We start from the raw sequence: 23253 nt of genomic DNA, 5'->3' as shown, positions 1-23253 counted from the left end.
AAGTTCTCAATCCCCAAGTTAAAAAAAAAAAGATGTTGTCTTTCTGCTTCTCCTTTTGTTCTCTTGCAATAAATTCTGTAGTTGTCTACATTCCCTATCAATAGGTTAAACATATTCAACTTGTATGTTTAAATGCTAAAGACAGAGAAGTCCCCAAGGATACGTCAATCGTTGGCTCTTGTACAAAGAAAATACTGTATTTTGCTCAGAAGAGCTTTCTGTGGCAATTTAAACACAGCGAGACAGACACAATATCCTGGAGAGAGGAAAACCTGCCTTATTACATTCCTGACCCAAGAGAAAGGATCTGCCCTTAGGACATAAAGAGAATCAGTGGGGGGAAAAAAAAGAGAAAAGTTATCTAATCCTAAAAATAAAGACAGCGGTTCATAATACAGCATGACCTTCTTTTAATCTCTGATATAGTAGTTATACAGTATGGATGTGATATAATACCAACAGGGCAAACACAGCTTGCTCATCCGGCTGGGAACTGACTGCCTCAGCCTGTATCTATGTTTCCAGGTTTTGGACAGCTTTTTGGTAGGCTTTGAGATATTCTGTGGAGGGAATGGAACTTATGGGATATTGCAGGGATTCTTTCCCAATAAGATCACATCTTGTTCTTGTTTCATTTAACACACATATATTCACGTATACAGTACAGTTAAGTCTGTTAGCAGGAAAATGCAGCTCCATCAAGGGCAATGTTTTACAGCTCTCCCTTGATTTCCTGTGTAAGAGCATGCAGCTATAAAGCAATGGCAGAAACTGCATCTTTATTTCCTAAACCTGAAAATTTAATAAATGAGATTCTGCCAGAACTTCAACATAAATGTTGTGGACATTAATCATTCCACTTTTACAGTGGTAGGAAAGATGCTTTGATGACTCTCAGCTTTGTTTCTTCTCTGATGTTCTCTTCCATAACTCTGTCTAAAATCAAGTGCCATCTCTTTCTTGAAGGTTGCATTCTTGTATTACTAGCTGGGAGGTTAATAGGTGAAGCTGGTATGTTACAGGAATTCCAGCTTTCTTTGCTCTTTTTTTCCAAATGTATGGAAATAATTTTTTAATGCATCCTGCTGTGATAAGTGGGCTTTGCCAGTTCCTCCAGCACTGATGCTCTGTATTGCATTCACCGTAGCTCAAGCAAGCTATCACAGCTTCCATATAGAGTTCGTTCAAAAAAAACCCCAACTCTACCTCTCTCTTCACCTACGTGAATCTGTGGCCTGCTTAAGGACAGGGCTAATTGCATTTGTGTGAAGGAGTTGCAGCAGAGAAGTGAAGGAACTGAAAGTGGAAACCACAAACCAGATGCTCAAGTCAACTGTACTCAAACAGGGATGCTTTGGTCATGTCTCTGCCCTCCAAGGGTATGCCCTGCTCTCCTGAGAACTGTTGAAGCAGGGAAAGATGCAACAGAGTTACCATGGTAGGATGACTAAGTTCTTGGGGCGCTGGGAGCCTGCAGGGAAGAAGTGCTCCCCTCCACTGCTCCTGAAGGAGTCTGAGGGGCCAACTGCAAGATGACCGCTCCTGGCATTTCTCCCAACCACTCTCTCCTACCCGTCTGCCGTCTGCATTACTTCCCTGCTCTGGCTGCCCTCCCAGTTGCCTCCGCCGCAGTGCACTCACTCCTCTGCACAGCTCCCGCACTTTGTACTACGCGCTCCACACCACTGTGTGGACGCTGGTAAACTTTCCTCCAGCTTCCACTCACTCCAGCATCTTTCTTGGTGCAAACTGTGCATGACGCACGGCTTGAGAGCTGCACTGACCATGTAACTGCCTCGCTAAACAGCAAGAAAGCCTTTTGCTGGAGGGTAATCCCTTTTGGAAAAGGCAACCTGACAGGTAGAACCCCATTACAACTTTCACCTTCACCAAGACTTCAGCAATGTACAGAAATCACTTTAAGAAAAATAATCTTACGTATCCACATATGGCTCGCTTTTACTTTGTGGTTTTTATGCTCTTCGCATTTAGGTCCCCAAATTACACCCCCATTTTACCTGTCTTCTGCATAAAGGTTATATGAGAAAAATTTAGGGTAATTTGGTGCCTGCCACATAAACCAAGCAACCCAAGACAGACCAGCAAGAAGGAAAGCAGAGGGAGAAAGAAGCCAGGCGAAGTGTGCACCAATGATGGAGAATTCAAACTTGGCTCAAAAGGCCAGGGCTGGAAGAAGAGACTGAACAAAAGCTGCTTGCTGAAGGGTTTAAGACCCATTGGCTGAGTGAGTGATGAAACTGTGATGTTGGCCTTTATGATGCAACAGCGACTGAAGGTGGTCTTCTCCCAAATCCTACAGCCTTGCCCTGTGCTCACGATCTTCAGCCTGTACTGCCTTGCCTGCCTTCCTTCCTTCTCCATCACACGTGCACATAAGCTCACCCCACAGGCCTTCTGAGAGCTGGCTACAGGCAGGAGCGCTACAGCTTGAGATGCGGGAAGGATTTCCGCCTTCAGGAAACAGCTCTACAGCATGACTGCAAGGAGGTGCAATGCCTGTTCCTGCCATAAACTGAAAAGAGAGGAGATCCTCATTGCAAGAACTCCACACTCCCCGCAAATCTGTTACACCTTCCTCTCTCAATCTAGTCAAAACGGTAGTGCACAAACAAGGGCAGAGTTTTTCCTACAGTTGGATGGGGAAGAGAGTAAAGGCCAGCCTGAAACCAAACATCTGCCCTTCACCAGGTCTGAGATTACCGGTGGATGTTGCCTAGAAAATGCACTGTCTGATACCTTCTAGGAGTGACTGGCTATGGAAGGAGAGAAAACCACCTGAGGCTCAGCTTCGAAATTTTCTGCTTCATGATCTTTGCATTTAGGGATAAAAATTGATTTTACGTGCAACTGCTATAGAATTTCCAGGAAAACCAAGTCAAAACCCTCACAGGCAGTACCCAACGTGAGCAATGGCTGACTTCCTTCTTTGCAAATCAGAACTCACATACAGCTGTGTACAATCTTTAACAAAAACATACGTGAAAAAACAGGCCTTACCTTAAAAAAAAAAAAAAAAAACCAAACCAAAAAAACGAACAGCCTGGCACTTAGCACTGCTACAGATGTTAGTGTAACACACTTAAAAGCATATATTCTATTTCTGGATAGTTCTCACTGGCAAAAAAAGACCACAGAGGACTCCTGGCAGCCCACTTAAGAAGGAAGTCATCATAAAGAAGCATTACAATAAGGTATTTCATCTTGCAAATTGTGTGAAGAATGAAAAAATGAAAATACTGTCCTGATTTTGTAAGAAGCACACCAGCACACGCGAGGCAGAACAACTAAATACTTTGGATGTTTTCCCACATTACTGCAGAAGACAAAAGTCTATAGGCTGCCTTCCTGCCACTATAACTCATCCAACTTCAATGGAAATCAGACCTGCTGTGTATATTAAACCTGAAATTAACTATTCTCCTCTTATATTGTTTGGCTTTGATAAATTCCAGCCATTGCTCCTGGCCGACATGCGCAGATCTTCGTTCTGTGAGCTGCTCTGCTCGCATGGGCTCTTATGGCAGCCCTGAGCCCATTAAATTCGATTGGGTCCGAATGCACTGAGCTCTCAGCAGAAGTGGGGCTTTAGCAGCTCTCATAGTTAGTTACCGAGCCGTGGGTTCAAACTACGCTCAAAGTAATAATATTTTCCTTTAAAACAGGGCACGTTCACAAGAAAGTAAAATGGGAAAAGTTTTCTAATCTTGACATTCCACAACACAGACCAGACTGGTGGAGCCAAGAAATAATTGCTCAACAGTAAAGAAGCCTACAGCAGAAAAAAAAAAGGAAGTAAAAAAGTACTCAGCAAAATATCTCAACAACTGTGGTGCACCACATAAATATATATAGCCAGAGCTGTTTTATAAAAATTGTATGGTTTTAATGATAAAAATCTATTACAATTTTCTGTGTCTTTCAGTGCACAGGTTTGGAAATAGACTGCAAGCAGGTTAGCACCAAGAGGCTCTTTCAGTTGAAATGTAACCATACATACAGCAGCTTTGTTTCATTTTATATTAGCAGAGACAAACCGCTTAATCCCATGAGCCAATTTATAAATCTATGAAAGGCTACAGAGCAAGATAGAACAAGGAAAAGCTAAAAAGTCCTCTTTGAATAAGATTTTGAAGTCTTCCGAACTTCCAGAACTGGTACAACGGGTCATCTATCTACGCAGAAGGATTAGCAAAGTACTTGATCCCTTACAAAAAAGTTATACCATTGCCTTCTTTTACTGAAAATCCTGCTCCTAATGGGGCAAAATAGCAAGGTAAACGTCAGATTATTTAACAGGATCTGCTCTTCAGAGTGTATTAAACATATGGACAGTAACACTAAGCATGTAGACAGGACTTGCTGAACAACCTGCACTTCGTTTAGTTCAACTTTGGACTGCATTTGGTAAAACCATGAACTTTCTTCTGCTCTTAGAACTTTTTAAATCATTACAGCATATCTAACACGGATCCGCTTAAAATAATGGAAGAGATACTCCTCAGCAGGATCTTCCCATGTAAATCAATCAGTAAGTCTTTTCAATTTTTTTAACGAGAGTCCTATGCTTACCACATGGACACATCCAAATTGCCTGTATGAGAAAAACACTAATGCTTTGTCTGCAGAAAGAGACTGTTCAATAGCAGGATTTTTTCCAATAAATGCACTTAGTGTCTCCTTATGCATAAACTACAGAAGTTGCAGTTCAGATTAGGAGATAATGCCTGATCCACTTTTTGCAATGAAATGCATAGAAACCCCTAAAAAAGTCAGGAATGTAGTGTCACAGACCACTTTTCACAGAAAATACAAAGAAAAATGATGGCAGTGATAAGCACTACCAAAATCTTTACTTGATGATGTATGTTTTAAGGTTTGTTTCATCACAAAGGAGATCCTGGTAGAATTAATAGAACATTGGTGGGTGACAGAAGCAGCAGTGTGTTAAAGCCATGACATCATGACCGAACTGGATAAGATATTTCGGGCACTTCCTTCCTAACATCTCTAAGAAACATTTCTAACAAGCTTTAGCCCGTGAAGCAGTTTATCACTCCTCTGAGACCTCCCTCGGCTTTTTTCCACTGGGCATGTGTTTAGAATTTATCTTTCACATCTGTGCTAGGCTTGGTCATCCCAATCACATCCTAGGAAAGTCGGGGTTAGCAACGTGTTATGGTTTGAAGAAGCCACAACAATTTATTGCTGTTTAGACAATTATTCTATCACCTGATGACCCCTCCCCACGCAGGAAGCAGAATCGGGAAAAAACAAGGAAAGATGGGGGTTGAAATATAAACAGGTTTAATAGAATGCTACTAAATAATTAACATTAATAATATTGAAGAACCAGTATTGATCCTAACATCAACTATAAAACATACAAGGATTATACTCAGCCTGTTCTATCAGTAGGAAGCTGTGCACTCCCAGCAGTGGACAGCAAATGTCGGACTGGGAGCACTACGGCTTCAGAAGGAGGAGAAGGCCTCAGGGGTCTGGCACTGGGGCAAGAGGTTCTCAGGGTGGCAGCCATCAAGGAAGAGGGGATAACTCCTCAGCAAGCTTTCTAATTTATATTGAATGTGACATTGATGGTATGAAATAATCCTGTTGGCCAGCTTGGGTCAAGTGCCCAGGTCTCGCTCCTCCTCATCCCTGCACCTGCCTAGCTTGAAAACACTGAGACCTTGAAACCCACACACCATAGCTGGCTATAAAGTAAGTATTTTCACAAATTCAGACACCAGAGTCTTCTATGCTTACCACATGGACACATCCAAATTGCCTGTATGAGAAAAACACTAATGCTTTGTCTGCAGAAAGAGACTGTTCAATAGCAGGATTTTTTCCAATAAATGCACTTAGTGTCTCCTTATGCATAAACTACAGAAGTTGCAGTTCAGATTAGGAGATAATGCCTGATCCACTTTTTGCAATGAAATGCATAGAAACCCCTAAAAAAGTCAGGAATGTAGTGTCACAGACCACTTTTCACAGAAAATACAAAGAAAAATGATGGCAGTGATAAGCACTACCAAAATCTTTACTTGATGATGTATGTTTTAAGGTTTGTTTCATCACAAAGGAGATCCTGGTAGAATTAATAGAACATTGGTGGGTGACAGAAGCAGCAGTGTGTTAAAGCCATGACATCATGACCGAACTGGATAAGATATTTCGGGCACTTCCTTCCTAACATCTCTAAGAAACATTTCTAACAAGCTTTAGCCCGTGAAGCAGTTTATCACTCCTCTGAGACCTCCCTCGGCTTTTTTCCACTGGGCATGTGTTTAGAATTTATCTTTCACATCTGTGCTAGGCTTGGTCATCCCAATCACATCCTAGGAAAGTCGGGGTTAGCAACGTGTTATGGTTTGAAGAAGCCACAACAATTTATTGCTGTTTAGACAATTATTCTATCACCTGATGACCCCTCCCCACGCAGGAAGCAGAATCGGGAAAAAACAAGGAAAGATGGGGGTTGAAATATAAACAGGTTTAATAGAATGCTACTAAATAATTAACATTAATAATATTGAAGAACCAGTATTGATCCTAACATCAACTATAAAACATACAAGGATTATACTCAGCCTGTTCTATCAGTAGGAAGCTGTGCACTCCCAGCAGTGGACAGCAAATGTCGGACTGGGAGCACTACGGCTTCAGAAGGAGGAGAAGGCCTCAGGGGTCTGGCACTGGGGCAAGAGGTTCTCAGGGTGGCAGCCATCAAGGAAGAGGGGATAACTCCTCAGCAAGCTTTCTAATTTATATTGAATGTGACATTGATGGTATGAAATAATCCTGTTGGCCAGCTTGGGTCAAGTGCCCAGGTCTCGCTCCTCCTCATCCCTGCACCTGCCTAGCTTGAAAACACTGAGACCTTGAAACCCACACACCATAGCTGGCTATAAAGTAAGTATTTTCACAACTTCAGACACCAGAGTCTTCTTAAAATGCAGTTTTCCCTAACATTAGAAGAGACCTTACTGAAAAGTAAAATTACTGAAAAAGAAATTAATCCTGTGTCTCTCAAACCAGGACACAAAGGTCTGTCACATGTTAGAAGTTCGTCACCCTTAATGCTCCAGGGAGCGACAACAGAGATACCTTCTTTCATCTCTCTCTTGCCAGGGGATAACATTTTCTATTCTCTCGTATATACCACAGACGGTCTTGTGTTGTAGCTAGACTACAGACATATGTCTGAGCTGTTGGAATGAAAACTGTACAGGATCTCTTAGTAGAACATGGGGGTATCACCTAATGCACTTCAAAAAGAGCCAAGGCCAATTTTGTTTCTGCCCAGCATTCCATGCACAAACTTTAATTGACTTGCAGTGAACTTAGAGGTGTTTCTTGTAACTAAAAATCAATCCTAAATAGTCTGGTTTATCTCAAAGATGCATCTCTTCTCCTACATACCATTGTGTCACCATCTGAATGGGACAGACTTGTGCTGGCAGTCAGCCCCAGAAGTCTGCCGGAGTAAACCAAAGGGCAGTCCTTTATCTCTGTAACTCTCCCTCATCCAAAAACTATCAGAGTCGGAGCCTGGCGCCTACAGAATGTGATATAAAACACACTTCTTTGTTCAGGCTTTTTTACTAACCGTAAGTGTCGGAATCCCCTTGGCAATTAATTTCCTGGCTGGTAATCCCTTGGCTCTAATCCACGCAGAGAAAGTGGCTGGACTGGAGGGAGGTGTGCAAGGCACATGCTCCGGCTTTGCAAAATGAAGTAGTCTCTTGATTTAAATGACAGTGGCCAAGCCTGAAAACTTAATATTTGCCCTGCATAATGAAGTAAGATAAGTTCACTGTTAAACACTCTTTAAGATGAGTGTAATGTGGCAAATGGTCAAATACTGCAGTTATAGTTTTCTTGATCACCTGTGATAATATTGGAAATGGTTTACGAGCAAGAAAAAGATGCAAAAACTACCCCAACAGTAGTGAGACACAGAAATATACATCATAATTAGCACTGATAACAGTTTAAAGGATAAAGCCTTAATTTTACTAACTTTAAGAAAAATTACAGTTACAAAAAAATCACGTACCCACAGTGTATTAAGCTTCTACATTCTCAGCTTTCATACAGAGGTATAAAACTCTCTTAGTAATCCCACCTAGTGCTGGTAACTGGCAGAACAATCTACAGTGCACAGTTCAGAACTACAGGAATGCTTCTCCCTGGCAGCCAGGCCAGGTGGGCTTGATCAGTTTTGAAATATATATTGTTTAAGTCTTCGGAGACAATGAGACGGAGAAGCTGTGTGGGCACAATTCCTGTAAATGGTCACACTCTGGAAAACATTTTGACTAAGTTTCCTTCAGTTTTCGACAAACACTCTCACAGGAAGAAAAAGTTGGTACCGTGCTCACATGTGTTGTGAAGAGAACAGTGAGATACTATCTTTTTAATTAACTCAGCCTAAAGTGATGCAGTCTTAACTGAAGCACTCCAATCCTGGATTCCTCAAATTAGGAAGCATCAGAGCTAAATACATACAGGAAAGCCACTTCACGCTCCAGAATGCTAAAAATACCCCACAAAAACATATTGTATCTCCCTGGATGCATCCCCTTTCCCCATTGTCCTGACCCGGAGCACCTAACATTGGGTGTACCCTAAGCAACGATCATAAATAAAACCAGAGCAAAGGGAATAACAGAAGGAAAAAAGGGCAGTAGGAATTTTAGGTATGAACACCCATGGAGCAAGCTCTTGCTCTCACTGCAAACACTCTGAAAGATGTCCCTGAATTCAAGGGGTGTTGCCCTCATCTGGCAGAAATCACTGCTGGGCTAAGCTGCTAACTAGAAGCAAAGCTACGTTGTGCTTCTCTCTGAAAATTTAGTGAGTTCCTACCTGCCGCTGTGCTGCTGCTGTTCTTTCTTTTAGTGCTTTCTTGACACATGTAGGAGAGGATAAAAGCCTAATGGGTGCGAGTGTCAGCACAATATAAATTACTGCGAGGAAAAACTTGATGCATGGCTTGGGATCTGAAAGAGGAATGTCCACCATTGTTTGTGATTATGGATCACATCACAATCTAATAGCAATTTTTATTTAATCAATAATTTCCATGCTGAACAGACAGCCCTGTTACAGAGAATCGACAAGCAGGTACTGATAGCGACAAGGCTTGTTATTAATCTTTACCCTGCCAAGATATCAACCAAACTACTGTAAAAAAGCACCACCAAGATGGATTTAGAAGTAGGTCTTGCTTTTTCTTTCCTTTCTGTCTCTCTTTTTTCTTTTTCTTTCTCCTTCCCTTTCTTTTTCTCTCTCTCTTTCTTTCTCCCTTTCTTCCTTTGCCTTTCTTTTCTTTTTAGCTACACAGCCCCATTACCCTTTTCCCTTTCCAGGTATGTAATGTTTCTTACACTTTATATTCTAAGTTTATTTGAAAAACCTGGGGCTTGAATTACACAAAAAGGCAATTCATATTAAGCAATTTCACAAATCAGTGGGACCTAGCCCAGTGCTCAGTGTTAGCCATTATAGGCTAATAAATCATACTTTCTCTTTGAGATGTCAATCGCCAAAGTGCTTTGTAAAAATGTTGGCATCTGTAATTCAGCGAAGCCTTTTCATCTTGAAATAAGATGCTCCAGACTGATAACAAGAATAATCCTCTCTTGATCAAAAAAAAAATCTGCATTTTACCAATTAAAGCTGCTGCCAGAAGCCAAACGGAGCAGCACTGAGACTCCACTGTAGTTTATCTCTGCTAAACACAAGGAGGGATACAGTTAGAGCTTTGTTTCATTTTCAGCTTGACTACTTTATCTCACGGAGAACTGCAGCATCTCAGCCCTGCAATACACGTAAGAATGGTATATGCAGACCTCATACCTACAGTGCAAGCCAGCAGAGGACCCACTCCTGACAAAACCACCACCCATTCATTTTATAGATTAGGCACCCGACACCTTGAAGAAAAGTCACGCTCACACAAAAGTTTAAGCACTGGAAAACACTAAATTTGTTTCACCACGATAAAAGGCTCGTCTGCTTTTTTCTTTTCTTTCTATTAAGAGGTTACACAAACAAAAGAGACCGCAAAAAATGAATCCATGCAGCCCAGCCCTCTCAAAACCAAATAGCAAAGCTGCACATACGCCTGTATTTAGATTGCCTGACCCTGCCTCTGTTTGTGCATTCTGATCTGCCACTTCTGTCTGAGAAAAAGCACTTCCACGTGCAATAGCTGGGCCAGCACTCAGGTTTCTATGGGCAAACCTTTTGGGTAGAATATGGGCAGCTAAGAGGGAGAACACGGCACTTATGACAAAGATACGAAGATGGGCTGCACAACGGGTAAAATCCCATTCACTGGGAGGCGACAAAAGCAGTGCAGAGACGCACAACATCGAACAGGGGACTCCAGAAGGTTTCAGACAGATCTTCCACTGATTCACCGTAATAACACAGGCTACATAACAGCAAATCACATAGTCAGCAGTAGCAAGGCAGGAAAAAGCTGCACAGAAACCACAGCTCCGTCCTGGCGAAATCTGCTTTGTCCTGGCCCGTTGGTCAGGACTGAAAGGTGCCTGGAGCCAATGCACAAGCCCGACCTTCCTTGCAGCTCGGAGGCAGCAAAAAAAAGCAGGCAGGGATTTCCTTTTTCTCTCTCTTTCATCATATGCCTACAAGAGTCAGGAGCCGAAGAGCCAACTCACTGTGCAGCTTTACTCTTGCCTATGTGTTTGTCCCTCAGTCGGCACGGGCTCCCTTGGGACTTGGCTGGCAGTTTCTTATCCTGCACTTCTCCCCAAAACTGGAAGTCACCTATGAAACATCACTAACCTGGAAGAGTTCACTAGCTGAACTCTCAGGGAAAATAAACACTTCAAATAAGCATGTATATCGACAAACCACCTAAATAGTGCTTTGTGATGAAAAGCACGGACAGAGGCCAAACCCTGCTCCCAGCCATGCACAGCCCTTTCCACTCAAGTGCCCACTTGTTCCGATTTCAATCTGAATGACTGGAGTAACTTCTCCCGCAGGAGAAGCAAAGTTCATCCCCACCCACAACAGTGAAAAAGAAGCACTATTTAAATGACATGTCATAGTTTAGCAACCTCTTTCAGTGACACCAATTCAAAGACAATGACTTCAGCAACTCATACTGACAGTAGCCATAGCAGCAGCAGTCTAACAACAAGTTTTCCTAATGCTGTGAAAGAAATGCTAATTACAGAGGAATTAAAATTAAAAAATGATTACATTTCTCTCTCTAAATCCCCTCTTAATACTTCACAGATTAGGGTGGATTTATTTTTTTGTAAACCTTTCTCTATCAAAAAAAGAAATCCCCACTTCCCCCCCTCTCCCCTCTCCTCTGTGATTCATCAAAAGCCAGACTCCAGGTAGGGGAACTGCCGATGCGCTTGTGTAGTGGAGCGCTTAAGAGGACCTAAGCCAAAGCACAGCTGGCCTTTGGGTCAAGCCCAGAGTGAATGAGATCTCTTCACAAGGTAGCAGTGCTGACTTTTAACACTGCTGGAAGGCAGAGGGCATCACGGTGGCTGGCGCTGAGCAAGGATGTGCTGGGAAGGCAAACAGGGGCCGTGCCAGACCCCGAGGGCTACTGAGGCTACAGAACAGCAGTGAGGTCCGTCTGCGGTTACTTAACCTTAAAACCCGACAGTACTTATACAGTTACCTTCGATGGGGGTTAAAGACTTGCTTCATTTAAACAAGTCTGTGTTAGGCACCCATATGGAAACAAAGAGAAAAAGAACATGCACTTAGGTACACAGGTCTGCTTACTAGCTTTCCTATGCCATGTAATTAATTGCTGGCCTATGAATGATGCTACCATTCTGGCACAGTTTGAAACTGTGGGCCCATAATCCAGCACAATAAGGTGGTGTCATAACTCAGCCTTTAAACAGGCAGCAAGGAGGAGATTTCAAAATCTAAAAACTTCCAGACAGATGTTTCTCATGATTATTTGCTATAATCTCTCCTCCCTCTCTCTCCTCCCCCTTGTTCCGTCACAGCTACAAAGATCAAATATACTGAGGGGATGCACAAACTGGGAAAAAACCTTTCCGTGGCACTTGCTTGCCTCTGAAACAACTCCCTGCCTTCTCCATGTTGTCCCAAGCCCTGAGCTTGTCTCACTTGAAGATGATTTCTTTTGTCCCCAGTGTTGCTTCTCTGAATATGGGTTAGGGTCCAGACACCACTGAGTAAAAAATAAAATAAGATGAAATAGAATAAAACCACCAACAACCCTCCCCCTTGCTGTCATACGTAAAATGTTCTCCTTTTGTCAGGAAAAAAATGATTACTATAATGGATTTCATGTTCTTATCTATTCCTTACTCTTTTCAATTTAAAGGAAACATTTCTGTACCTTTCAGAGCAGTGGCTGTCACTGCCACGCACAATGAGCCTGCAAACAGGCTGAAGCTTCACCATGTTACTGCACTGGAGCCAAATAAAACTATAATGAAAATGCACTGAAAACTGCCTCTGCAAAGAAGAATTAAAAATTAAATAAACCCCTGCACATATTTGGAGACGCATGCAAACTGGGATGTGTAATTACATGCCTTTGGGATTGTGAAGGGACTTCCTTCACATATCTGAGACTTCACCTGCATCATGAACAGTTGGCAAGGACACCTCCAGCGCCCAGAGAGGAGAAATGGCTAATGTACAGTGGATAATCTGCCTTTTTGGGGGCAGCTGTGTGTAATCGCCTCCTTTCAGGCATAGATGCCTACACACACAGCTGCAAGTAGCATCCTGTCAGCTCGGGGATGGTTGCCCATGGGGCAGTTTCTCCTCCTGCAAGCGGTGGGCAATGCGTGACTCTCGGGGTCATTTACAGCTCTGCCACTGCAGCTGTTACTCAGGGAACTGCTCTCATCTGGCTTATCCTCCTCTTGCAGTTGGATCTTTTTTAAGAGAAGAGAGGTGAAGCTCTCTTCAGTCCTTGCCTACCTCTCCTACAGGAGAGGGGCTGAGGAAGAAGCCACAGGCCAAAGGCAGCAATGGTAGCAGAGGGAGTGAGATTTTCAAGTCTATTCACTTTGAGCGTCCTTATTTCTGGGCATCCAAAGTGACCCACTCCAAAGAGGTCTAGTCCTTCAGAGAGTGGTGTGCTCCTCACCTTCCAATCAGACATGTTCTTAAGTGTTTCGAGGTGTACATCATTGATCAAGGCACCTCATGTCATGATAGATGCTGCAAAACCTGAGCTGGGCCAGGGTGCGGGCACAGCCCAGGTTTTACGTAGGTCTCCATGGATGGCAGGCCAACTTCTGCCGGTCAGAGCTGAACCTGCTCTATTCTGTAGCTGCAGAGGGTAAAAACATTAAGAAACTCAAGTCAGGGAACTTTGCATGATGGTTCTTTTGGGTATCCTGTGTGCGCTGCGACTACCTTGGGAACATGTGGGTACCTGAGGAACACAAGAAACTTCCCTCTGGTGTGACAAGGGAGACTGGTGGAGCGTTACAGCAACTGCCCTGGAGATTGCTGGGGGAGTGCTCCAGTCACCAGGGCTTTACAAATAGGCAGGAGGACCTCAGCAAATGAAATCCTGAATGCAAGTCATTGCTGTCAGTTTGGGGCTTCTTGATCTCATCTAATCAAATGTAACAACAATGAGAGAATTTTGTTGCTGTACAATTAAGGAGAAAACACTAACAAAAAAATAGCTCTACAGTTCTTCAAGCATGTTTTTGAATAAAAAATAATTATCATCAAGGCTACACAGCAAGGGGGATGAGAAATAGGCAGCACTGCGTTTTTCTGATTGCCATTGTATTAATATTTAACAATAACTTCAGTCATTTCCTTGAAGGATAATTTTCTTAAACAAACTTTTATCTTTAGCGTCTAACCCTTTTGCAGTATTTTATTCTTAAACTGATTTCTGGGGGAAAAAAAAGACAAACTGCAACAAAAAAAGGAGATTTACAAAAATATACAATATCTTATTAGCTTCTGGGCGCTCAAGTGCATTTATCACATATTTAAAACAAACTTGAGCTCAGCTAAGCCCAATTATAATATCTCGCTGGGCAGAGAAATTAATTAAACAGCTGAACGATAAAGACCCCAGCAGCAAACTGAGGCTTTAAAATAAATAAGATCCTTTTTTTTAAGAAGAAGGGAAAGAAAAAAAACCTGTAATACACATGTTCAAACAGTAATGTAAGCAATCTTTTCAGGAGCGCAACGCAATGTAAATAAGAATACCTGGCAGGCAAACGCAGTGGCGGCTCTAACGCTGCTCTCCAACTTTGTGATTTGCAAACGTGCAATACAGGCACCCCTTTTGCACCAACTTCAAATAACCCTGGGATCCCAGCAGTGCAGCTCAGCGACTGAATCAGAACAAGGGCAGAACTTGTCAGGATTTAAGAGCTTTCAGCAAAACCCTTCAATTGCAGCCGGTACCCTATTCCATAGAAGGATATCAATTATAGATAGTGACTTGCTTTAGCAGGGCAGTCGGTACTGTCAGACGCTAGATAGACAACCATGAAGAATCATGAATCTTTCTATTAACTGTAAGAGAGGGGGGGAAAAAAGGATGGATAGGTGCTATAAATAAGGCAGAGCGTCTGAATGGTTTAACACCTTGCCTTTTGGTGTACGTATCATGAAAATTTAACCATGCTGAATTCTAAGTGGCACATATCGCTTGAAAATAAGAGCTCCTGCACCAAAATCATGGTGTTAAACCCTTCTGGGTGGGTCAATAACGATTCTTTTATGTAGCTTTTTAGTTGTTTATTCACAGTGGCCCAGGTTCCGTTCATAAATTCAGTCAGAAAACAATGTCTCTTGGGGCTAAGCACACTTTCACTAGTGCCCACCTTTTGCGCTAATAACAGAAGGACTTTGCTACAGAATGTAATGCAGAAAAACGCCATCAAATGCTGACTAGTGTGCCCAAAACTGCAATTTCTGCTCTAAAGCAATATCACATATTCAGACACTCCTATGTTTGTATTTACTGTTTCATATATGCTATATCACCCATCACTTTGCAATGCAGATATTGCTGGAATCTGATTCACTTACAGTTGATTTCAAAGTAAATCAGGTCCCATCATTCCCCAAAAGACAATAAAGCTATCTTGATGTGTCAGAAAGAGCAGAATATACACAAATTCATATTTACCTCTTTCAAAACACATGCATAAATGCTTGTGTATACACCCTATACATGATGGGAGTAATGACATCTACAGTATGAACTGTGTGCATTGTGTATTGTGGAAAAGCTCTCCCGAGCTCTGCTCAACCTGGTGTGATGAGAATTCACACTGAGGTACCTAACCCTTTAGGAAACAAAACAAACAGCTAGAAACATACTTCTATTTTTTTTCCCTAAACACTGAAGTTCCTCAAATATTCCAGTGCCTTGGGATGCAATGCTTGGATAAGTCTATTCTGTGCCATCGGACATTTTTGGTATGATATCTTACTATTAGGTATGGCTACAAACAGTGGCTTTATCCCCCTGAAAAAAAACCCTACATTCATTAAAAGACTTATTGCTAGCCTCCGTAGATTCTGACAATTTAGCCTTATCAGGATGTACAAGAATGCTTTTTAGGTCCTTTTTTTTTTTCCCTGAAACTCTGCACTTTATAAATTTCTTCTTCCCAGATGAACTTCTAAAACCCAGGGAACTGGTTTAGAGAGTTGTACAGGTGAAAGAATACTCTAAATACTTCCAAGTCAAATATACAAATGCATTTTCCTTGCTACTGAATACATGCTACATACGACCTACTCAGTGAAGTGGGTGACAGGGAAGAGGTTTCTTGCAATCCTTTGTGAAGGTCTACATAGCTCACTCTTAGGTTCACTATACAGTTCACTTGACTACCCATAGCATGGGCAAGCAGGGAGGGTACACAATATGATGCTGTATCACAAATGTAGGGCTGTATCACACCCATCCAACTTCTGAACACGTAACTGTAGCTCTCTGCTCATGCCAATCATCCTTTCTGAGTGCCAGGGAATATAGGGAAGCTGGCAGATGTTATCTGGATGAGTCTTGCTAGGGCAATCTAAGCCTTTATTGCCTTTATCTATGCCAGTTGCCCCTGCCTTGATGATTACTACCCCACAGTAGAGTCAACAAAAGAGGACAGTTATCTATACTTTTGATGTCCCAGATGGCAGTCCACCATTTTACTTCAAAACCCCTTCAAGCTCAGCTGGAGCAACCGAGGCTCTGCTGAGTCTGCCAGCGGGTTGGGAATCACCTGCAGAGCAGCAGTGCGTGCAGCCAGGAGAGGCAACGTGGCAGAGCTCTGCTGCAAGATTTGAAGGTTAATAGCATGATCCTAGCTACAGTCCTACCTGTACACAAGCTAGCTCAGGTACCTCCGAATGGCAACGAACAGCCCGATGTACACAGCCCTGGAACTGCAGGGTGAAGACCTCATGTCCATATCAGGGCCATGCCTTCTCTTGCGTTTGAGCAGTGTCTAGCACTACGGGACTCTGGGCTTGATGAGGCCTCCAGCTGCTACTGCAGTCTAACTATTACTGTGTAAAGGAGGTACTCATGCCACGGAGTCTCATACACTGTGTCTAGTTCAGCTGCACACATGCACACACCAAGTCAGGAACTCACCTAGAGCAAAGACACTGCGGTAAGTGCAGTTACGGCAATGTGTATCTACTCGGATTTACCCACTAGTATTTGGGTAGGAGGCATACATGAACTACATCATTGGGGAGATTTTCAAGGACGGAACTGCTGCTCAGGGACTGAATGCTTTCTGCCAGAGTCACTCACCTAAGGCAAACCAGGACTGCGCTCCTGTGAAGCCCTACGGAGACCTGGACTTCATTTCCCTAGTCGCCGCAGCTGTACATCAGATGGCTGTGGCAATCAAGGGCAGACAAAATATGGGAGAGACAGACCGGGGTGAAGGGCCAGCCTTTCAAACAGAGTTAGATGTCTAAAGCCCTTTGCAATTCCGGACAGAAATAACTCGCTCAAGTCCCCACAGCAGGGCTCTTGTCAGAGCAGCAAAAGAAATCACAACCAGGACTCCATCACTGAGTCACGCTGACTCTTACAGCGTGATTTGTGCTACTTGAATATGATGGTTGTGATGATGATGATGATGATTTTATTGTCTTCATGGTATCAAGTCAGGACTTGCACCTTGTAATCTTAAATGCCATCATAACATAGCTGAATCCCGAGCCCTGCCAAAAAGAACTCCCTGTGTCATAGAAATATTTTTTATCTGCCTTCTTTATGTCTAGAGAAACCCATTTCAACTGTTGCCATCGTGTAGAAACATAAGAAATACACTTTTTTCAGAGGAGTCTTGTTATTGACCCTTATAGTACAGTCAGATTCACTACAAAAATCACACCAGAAACTAAAAATGCATTTAAAAAAAACAACACAAACCCAACCAAACTATCACACTGTCAATTTAATTCACCTGAAGCTACAAAACATTAGCTAACAGGCACAATGGAATTCAATTAAATTTTATGTCTGAAACTTCAAAAAAGTCTTCCTTTTTTTCATTCCCAATTTCTCTTTTATTTCATATATTTTGGTGTAAGTTATTTATTATTATCACTATGATCATTTCTGAATATTGAGAAAGGTTTGCCAGGCATCATAAAGCTTCAGCCTTACAATTATTAGCAAATATAAAGACTGTGCCTGTGCAGAGCCCCGGATGATGTCAATCGGTCTCTTTGCATGGAATCAATTGCAAGACCAACACTTGATCTTTTAAATGTGTCCAACTCTTTGCAGCAACCGTTCATATGGCATTTTTTCCCAAAAAGATATTATGACACTGAAAGTCTCTCCTCACATTTCATCTTGGCCTATTGAAATGTTAAGGTATTTTTTGTGCAAAATGTGTCCAAAGGATTCTTTAAAAATGTCAAATTTTTGCCATTATTTTAGTGTGCGATCATCTTTCATTTATTATTATTGCTATTGTTACTGTTACTACTACTAATAATAACAAGATACTGAAAATACATATTGATGAATAACTGCAACACCAAAAGGCTGTCACAATCCAGGGAGAAAAAGCTGGCATTGCTTTACTGAAGTCAGCTTTGCAGCATCAGTTTACCATTTTGCATAGTGTTTGGAAATATATGGTGGGGATTTTTTATTTATTCTGGGTGGAAAAATATTTTTTTAACAAGTTATTTCAGTAGTATTGGCCATATTATGCAATAGATTTTGCATAATCTCCAGGAAAGTATTAAGCAGTTTTCTACAATAAATATGATTCTGACATACTGATCATTTGCTGAAGATGTTCCTCTCTAATCTGTACTAGGAATTCCTTTTTTCTTCTTTTTTCAGAGTGTTTAGATATGTCCTATGATGAGAGCAATAAAGAGAAGTGCTGTTAGCTAAGGAGGTTGGAGATGGGGGGGATCGTACTTGCTGGGTTATATTCTAGATTGCCATAATTCATTTTCTAGCTTACAATACTACAAAATAGTAAGAATCATTTATTTTGGAGGATTGGTAGAGGGGAAGAAAAAACAAGGCAGATACAACTAATATTTGGTGTAGCATAAAAAAAGACTATAAAATTTGCTTTGGCTAAAAAGACTGAAATAACTTGGTCTGCATGTATTTAGCCAAATAATCCACTTCAGTTTACAAACAACAGTAAATTGATACCAAAACCCTCCTCAGGGAAGGGGAAGAATTCCCCCTACCCGTTTCTACTGTTACAGTCCCTTTTGGGAGAAAAAAATCAAACTTGGCTAAAGGTTAATAATAATTCATGTCCAGCTTACTATTACTCAATAACTATCAAAGTTTCTAACTCAAAATAGCGTTTGCTGGCTTACAGGATCAGAGCCATTACAATCTCTATTGAAGACTTTATTGAATTTTACACTAAGCTTTAGCTGACTGAACAGGTCAAGCACTGTGGCTCTGAGTTTTCTTTATTCTCAGAAACTCATAAACCCCTCTCCAGTTTGCAGCGCTGTTAGCTAAGAAACTTGACTCAGCACGGGGTCAGAGAACCTGACCCCCACGGAAAAGGTCACGTAGTTTTAAAACCCAGTTCCTGAATACCATTAACTTACATGCACGAGCTGTTCCTGCGTGTCAAACTCCCGGGAACAGCCTTCCCAGTGGCAGTTTGTCTCATAGACCACTTCAGGCTCCTGTTTGCTTTCATCTTTGTCCCCTTCCTCTTTTACCAGGGTCATTCCTTCTGGCTGTTCCTGGAGAGAGGAAAAAAACAGGGGTGAGGAGAGGAGAGAGGAAATTCTGAAACTGAGGAGGAAAAAAATGAATTATTTCAGCATTAAAAGAAATACAGAAGCCCAAAACAGGCCTGGTAAGCCAAAAGCCATGTGCAGACTATGTGTGTAAAATAAATTTTTCCTCCCCAGAAGTACTCACTAGAGTGAATTTCTAAAAAAAAATCCCTTTACATTTCAATTCAAAGCAAATCATAACGGCTTGGCTTCCCTCTCCCCATGATTAACCAGGTCTGTTTGTACACTTTCCCCTTATTATTCAGTGGCATCACTAGTGAAAAAGGCACTATTCAATATAGTTGAATTAATTTAAATTTGACTTTAGTACTACAGTTAGACACAGACCAGATCACCAGTAATCCCAAGTGAGTTTTCATCATTAATCCAGTGACGGTTTTGCACACAAAACCTTTCCAAGAGCAGACTGGTAATTTTCAGGCTACTTATTAGTCTGTTCTTGCCTGTGATCTGTGCATGAAAGGGGTGAACAGGGGAGAGAGTATTTAATTTTGCGTTTTGACTTTCCACAAGGTGCCTCATTCTCCCCAGCTTGTTATGTGCTCAGGGTAAGGGTCAGATGTTAACATAAACATTTGGTTCAGATTATGCACTCACGCTATTTTTCCATTTCAAACCCGCTGAAGGATTTAGACAGACCTCTGCTTTGGTTTCATGGATTCACTCACAAGATCAAGGCTCTGATTCTCAGCTCCCCCAAATCACTGTAAATGAGGAGTCGCTCTACTAAAACCATATAGAAAGCATAGCAAATGAAACTGGAGCCTGACACCGAGGCCTCAATGCAGTACAGTGCTAAGTCCAGCTAAAAGCCAACATGGTGTAAACATTCCGGCTGAAGAGAAAACACGTCCTCAATAAACCTCAATGTCTCTGGTTCGCTTTTCCATGGCAGACAGAGGGTTGAGCGCTCTCTGACTGATCAGAGGCACCTCTCCATCTCCGTCAGCCTCTTTCCTCTCTGCCCTCATCCTGCAATGCAGCCCCTCACTGCCCACCTTCGACCCTTGCTACCCTGAGCTGAGGCCGCCCACGTGTGCACGAGATGAAGGGCCGTACGAGGGCAGGAAGCCTGGAAACACGTGCTACAGGCAAGGTGCATTTTCCCTCTGGGAGTGAGATGAGAAAGGCTTTATGGCTGCAACCTGACCGCCATACCTGCACGCTTCCTGCTCCAGGGCTGGGGAGGTCCTCGTCGGGCTTTATCTTGGAGCGCTTGTTGTGCATTGGATCTCCAGTGCTGCTCACTGCAGATTCGCTTGTGGGTTTATTCTGCTGCAGGCAGGGTTGGTTGGGTTTTTTTTCCCCAAAAAAGAAGACAAAATTAGACTGTGATAAATATGTAGCTCCAAACAAAAATATGCGGCATCTGCTCAGCAACTTTATTTGGAGAAGCTACCCTGTTAATTATATTGGATATGCAATTACGTTGTGCTTCAATTATATAGCATTAACTTGTGGAAGAGCTGCCTCACTCAACCTTGTAATGGAGCAGGGAGGGAACAGGAAGGAGGGCATTTGAAGTAATTCCTTGCTACAAACCAGTGCTGGTTTTGTCAGGACAGGGATGGGTAGGAAGAACTTGATTTTCCACAAAATGACGACTTCAGAAAGACAATTTTGAAAAGCAAAATCACTGTGCACTCATTCAAATAAACACAAGAGAAAGATTTCTTTTTTTCACACTTGGAGGAAAGGTTTTGCACTTAACATCCACACACAAGATCTCAGCTCTTTTACTGTGTTTCCCATTGTAATGGTGGATAGGAAGAAAAACTGAACGCTAGTGTGAGACTCAGCCAAAAATTTCGAGACGTAGTCCTGGATTCTCCCAAGTCAATAGCAAAACTACTGCTGACATAAACAGGCCAGAATCTTGTTTTTCTCTTGCTGTGCTAGACTGAACACCATTATCTACACCTGCAAATGGATCTTGTAGGAATCCAGAGATCTTTTAGAGATATCTGAACTTGCATGGACCCCACAAAAAATCAATATGCTTCCTACAGCAGTATGTTCTGCTTCTACATTTCTAAAAGCTAGCCAGGAGATAAACAGCTCCCAGACTGATAAATAACCTATCCCAGGTCATCTGGAAACAAACAGCACTAGTTAATAACAGGCAAACCACGAACTGTGATAAACTCCGCATTATGGTCCTGATTCACTGCTGCACATCTCCAGCTTTTGAGAATACACTTTGGCTTATTGAAATGATTCATTCAAACTCAGCAAGTCCAATTTTGCACAAATCTGAGGAAAAACCTTCAAACCTCTGCACTGTCTTTGAGTTCCTCTGTTGCTTGCAGACTGAGTTACTCACACCTGTGTGAGGAGGGCAGAATACAACCCTGTGTATATCACAGTCAGCCTGATTTGGAGGTGTTTGCGTTTTGATGTGGTTTTCCCTTTTTTCTTACTCCCCACCTCTACTAAGTTCCCATGTAAGATCCAGGAGAGACAGTTTGGAATGAGAAGCTGCTGCAGCACACTGAAATATTTATAAGGACTAAAAAGCATGCTACCAATCAGGAACTGTGCATGCACTCCTGTGATTTATAATAAAGGGACTGCAAATGCTATAGCTGCAAGAAAACTGTTATCGAAGGGTCTCGGTGACAGCAGTGATTAATTGCCATCGAGACAATGTCATTTGTTTCATTTATTTCATTTTTAATTTAATGGGGTGCAAAGATTTCTTTCGTTGTCTCTCACCTGCGTGGACTCAGAAGGTCCAGAGCTGACCTGGACAGGGTTCAGGACACTGGGGATGCCGGGGATAGGTCTCTGGGTAGGAAAAGTTGGAGCAGGATGGATGAGTGGAGGGCTGTGTCCAAAGGCTGAACCTAGGGTTTGCTGACGACTTATAATTTGCTGATGCATTTGCTGGAGGGATACCGGTGTAGGAGGGTATGTGAAACTCAGAGCAGGGCTGAATTTGGGAGAAAAAGGAGGGAAGAGGGAGGAAAAAGATGAGGGTCATTACAGTATGGAACCGTGCAGATTAAACCTTTAAAATATAATTGATGTATTTACATTAACTGAAGTCAGGTCCCTGCCCCCGCCTCATATCTTTCGTCATGCCCCAAAGGATGATAAATCCTGGTTTTAAATCCAGAGTTGGCCTGGATTTACTAGTGAGTGCAAAAACGATATCATAACAAAACATAACATTTTTTCCTAACGTTTACCAGGAAGCCACAGAAAGCCAACCAAAATAAAATGCAGAAAAACTGAAATAAAAGGTGAGCAGTTCAATAACAGCTATTTATTGCAATAACAAACTTTATATAAAGAAAAAGAATGGGTGCCCACATGCTTTATAGTACTTTTATTGATAATGCAGTTTCCCCTATGTTCGCGTGTATGAAGCAGCTCCTTTAATCTTGGCTCATGCTACGCTCTTTCATATGTCTCTAGATCTTATTACAAGAAGAGAGAAAATCAATTGGTTAAATGTGTTCTGAACACCATGCTTGTCATATCACTCATTTGTTTGCAAAGATGGAAAGCTCAGTTCATCCAGAATGTCACCTAAAGAATTTCCATCAGTGCCGTTTGGTTACAGAAACTGATGGATTAACCTTTCCCCTCTGAAATTGGTGATCAATGAGTTTCAATGTAGAAATATTCCAATGGGAAAGCACTTCTCCTTCTTCCAGTTAAACAACATTAAATGTCTATTAAAGCCCATTATGCATGTTAATACCTGTCATCACTTCATTACTTCACCGTATTTCCCAGACTACAGTGACTTTGGAGGAAATTACACTGCCATCTAAGGACCTATTCTGTGGGTAGTGCCAAAGCATTCTTTGTGTCACACTTGAGTAATAAATGGTGTGGAACTAAATCTTCACACACAGGAATATGAGATTCTCCTGTAAACATTTCCCAATAATTTACAGTCGGGGGGGG

At 42.1% G+C, this 23253-nt stretch overlaps 1 protein-coding gene across 1 annotated transcript in view; it reads right to left on the bottom strand.

Moving 5' to 3' along the window:
- The window catches only part of GLI3 (GLI family zinc finger 3), a 209126-nt gene that overhangs the window by 19086 nt on the left and 166787 nt on the right, over positions 1–23253 (bottom strand). Inside the window, 3 exon segments of the mRNA XM_009889427.1 lie at positions 19138–19278; positions 20494–20607; positions 22051–22267. Coding sequence (XP_009887729.1) covers positions 19138–19278; positions 20494–20607; positions 22051–22267 — 472 coding nt within the window.

Source organism: Charadrius vociferus, unplaced genomic scaffold (genome assembly GCF_000708025.1).
Source record: "Charadrius vociferus isolate BGI_N301 unplaced genomic scaffold, ASM70802v2 scaffold97, whole genome shotgun sequence".
Taxonomy (NCBI): Eukaryota; Metazoa; Chordata; class Aves; order Charadriiformes; family Charadriidae; genus Charadrius; species Charadrius vociferus.
Note: the sequence above shows the minus strand (reverse complement) of the source record. Positions and strands in the feature narration are given on the sequence as shown.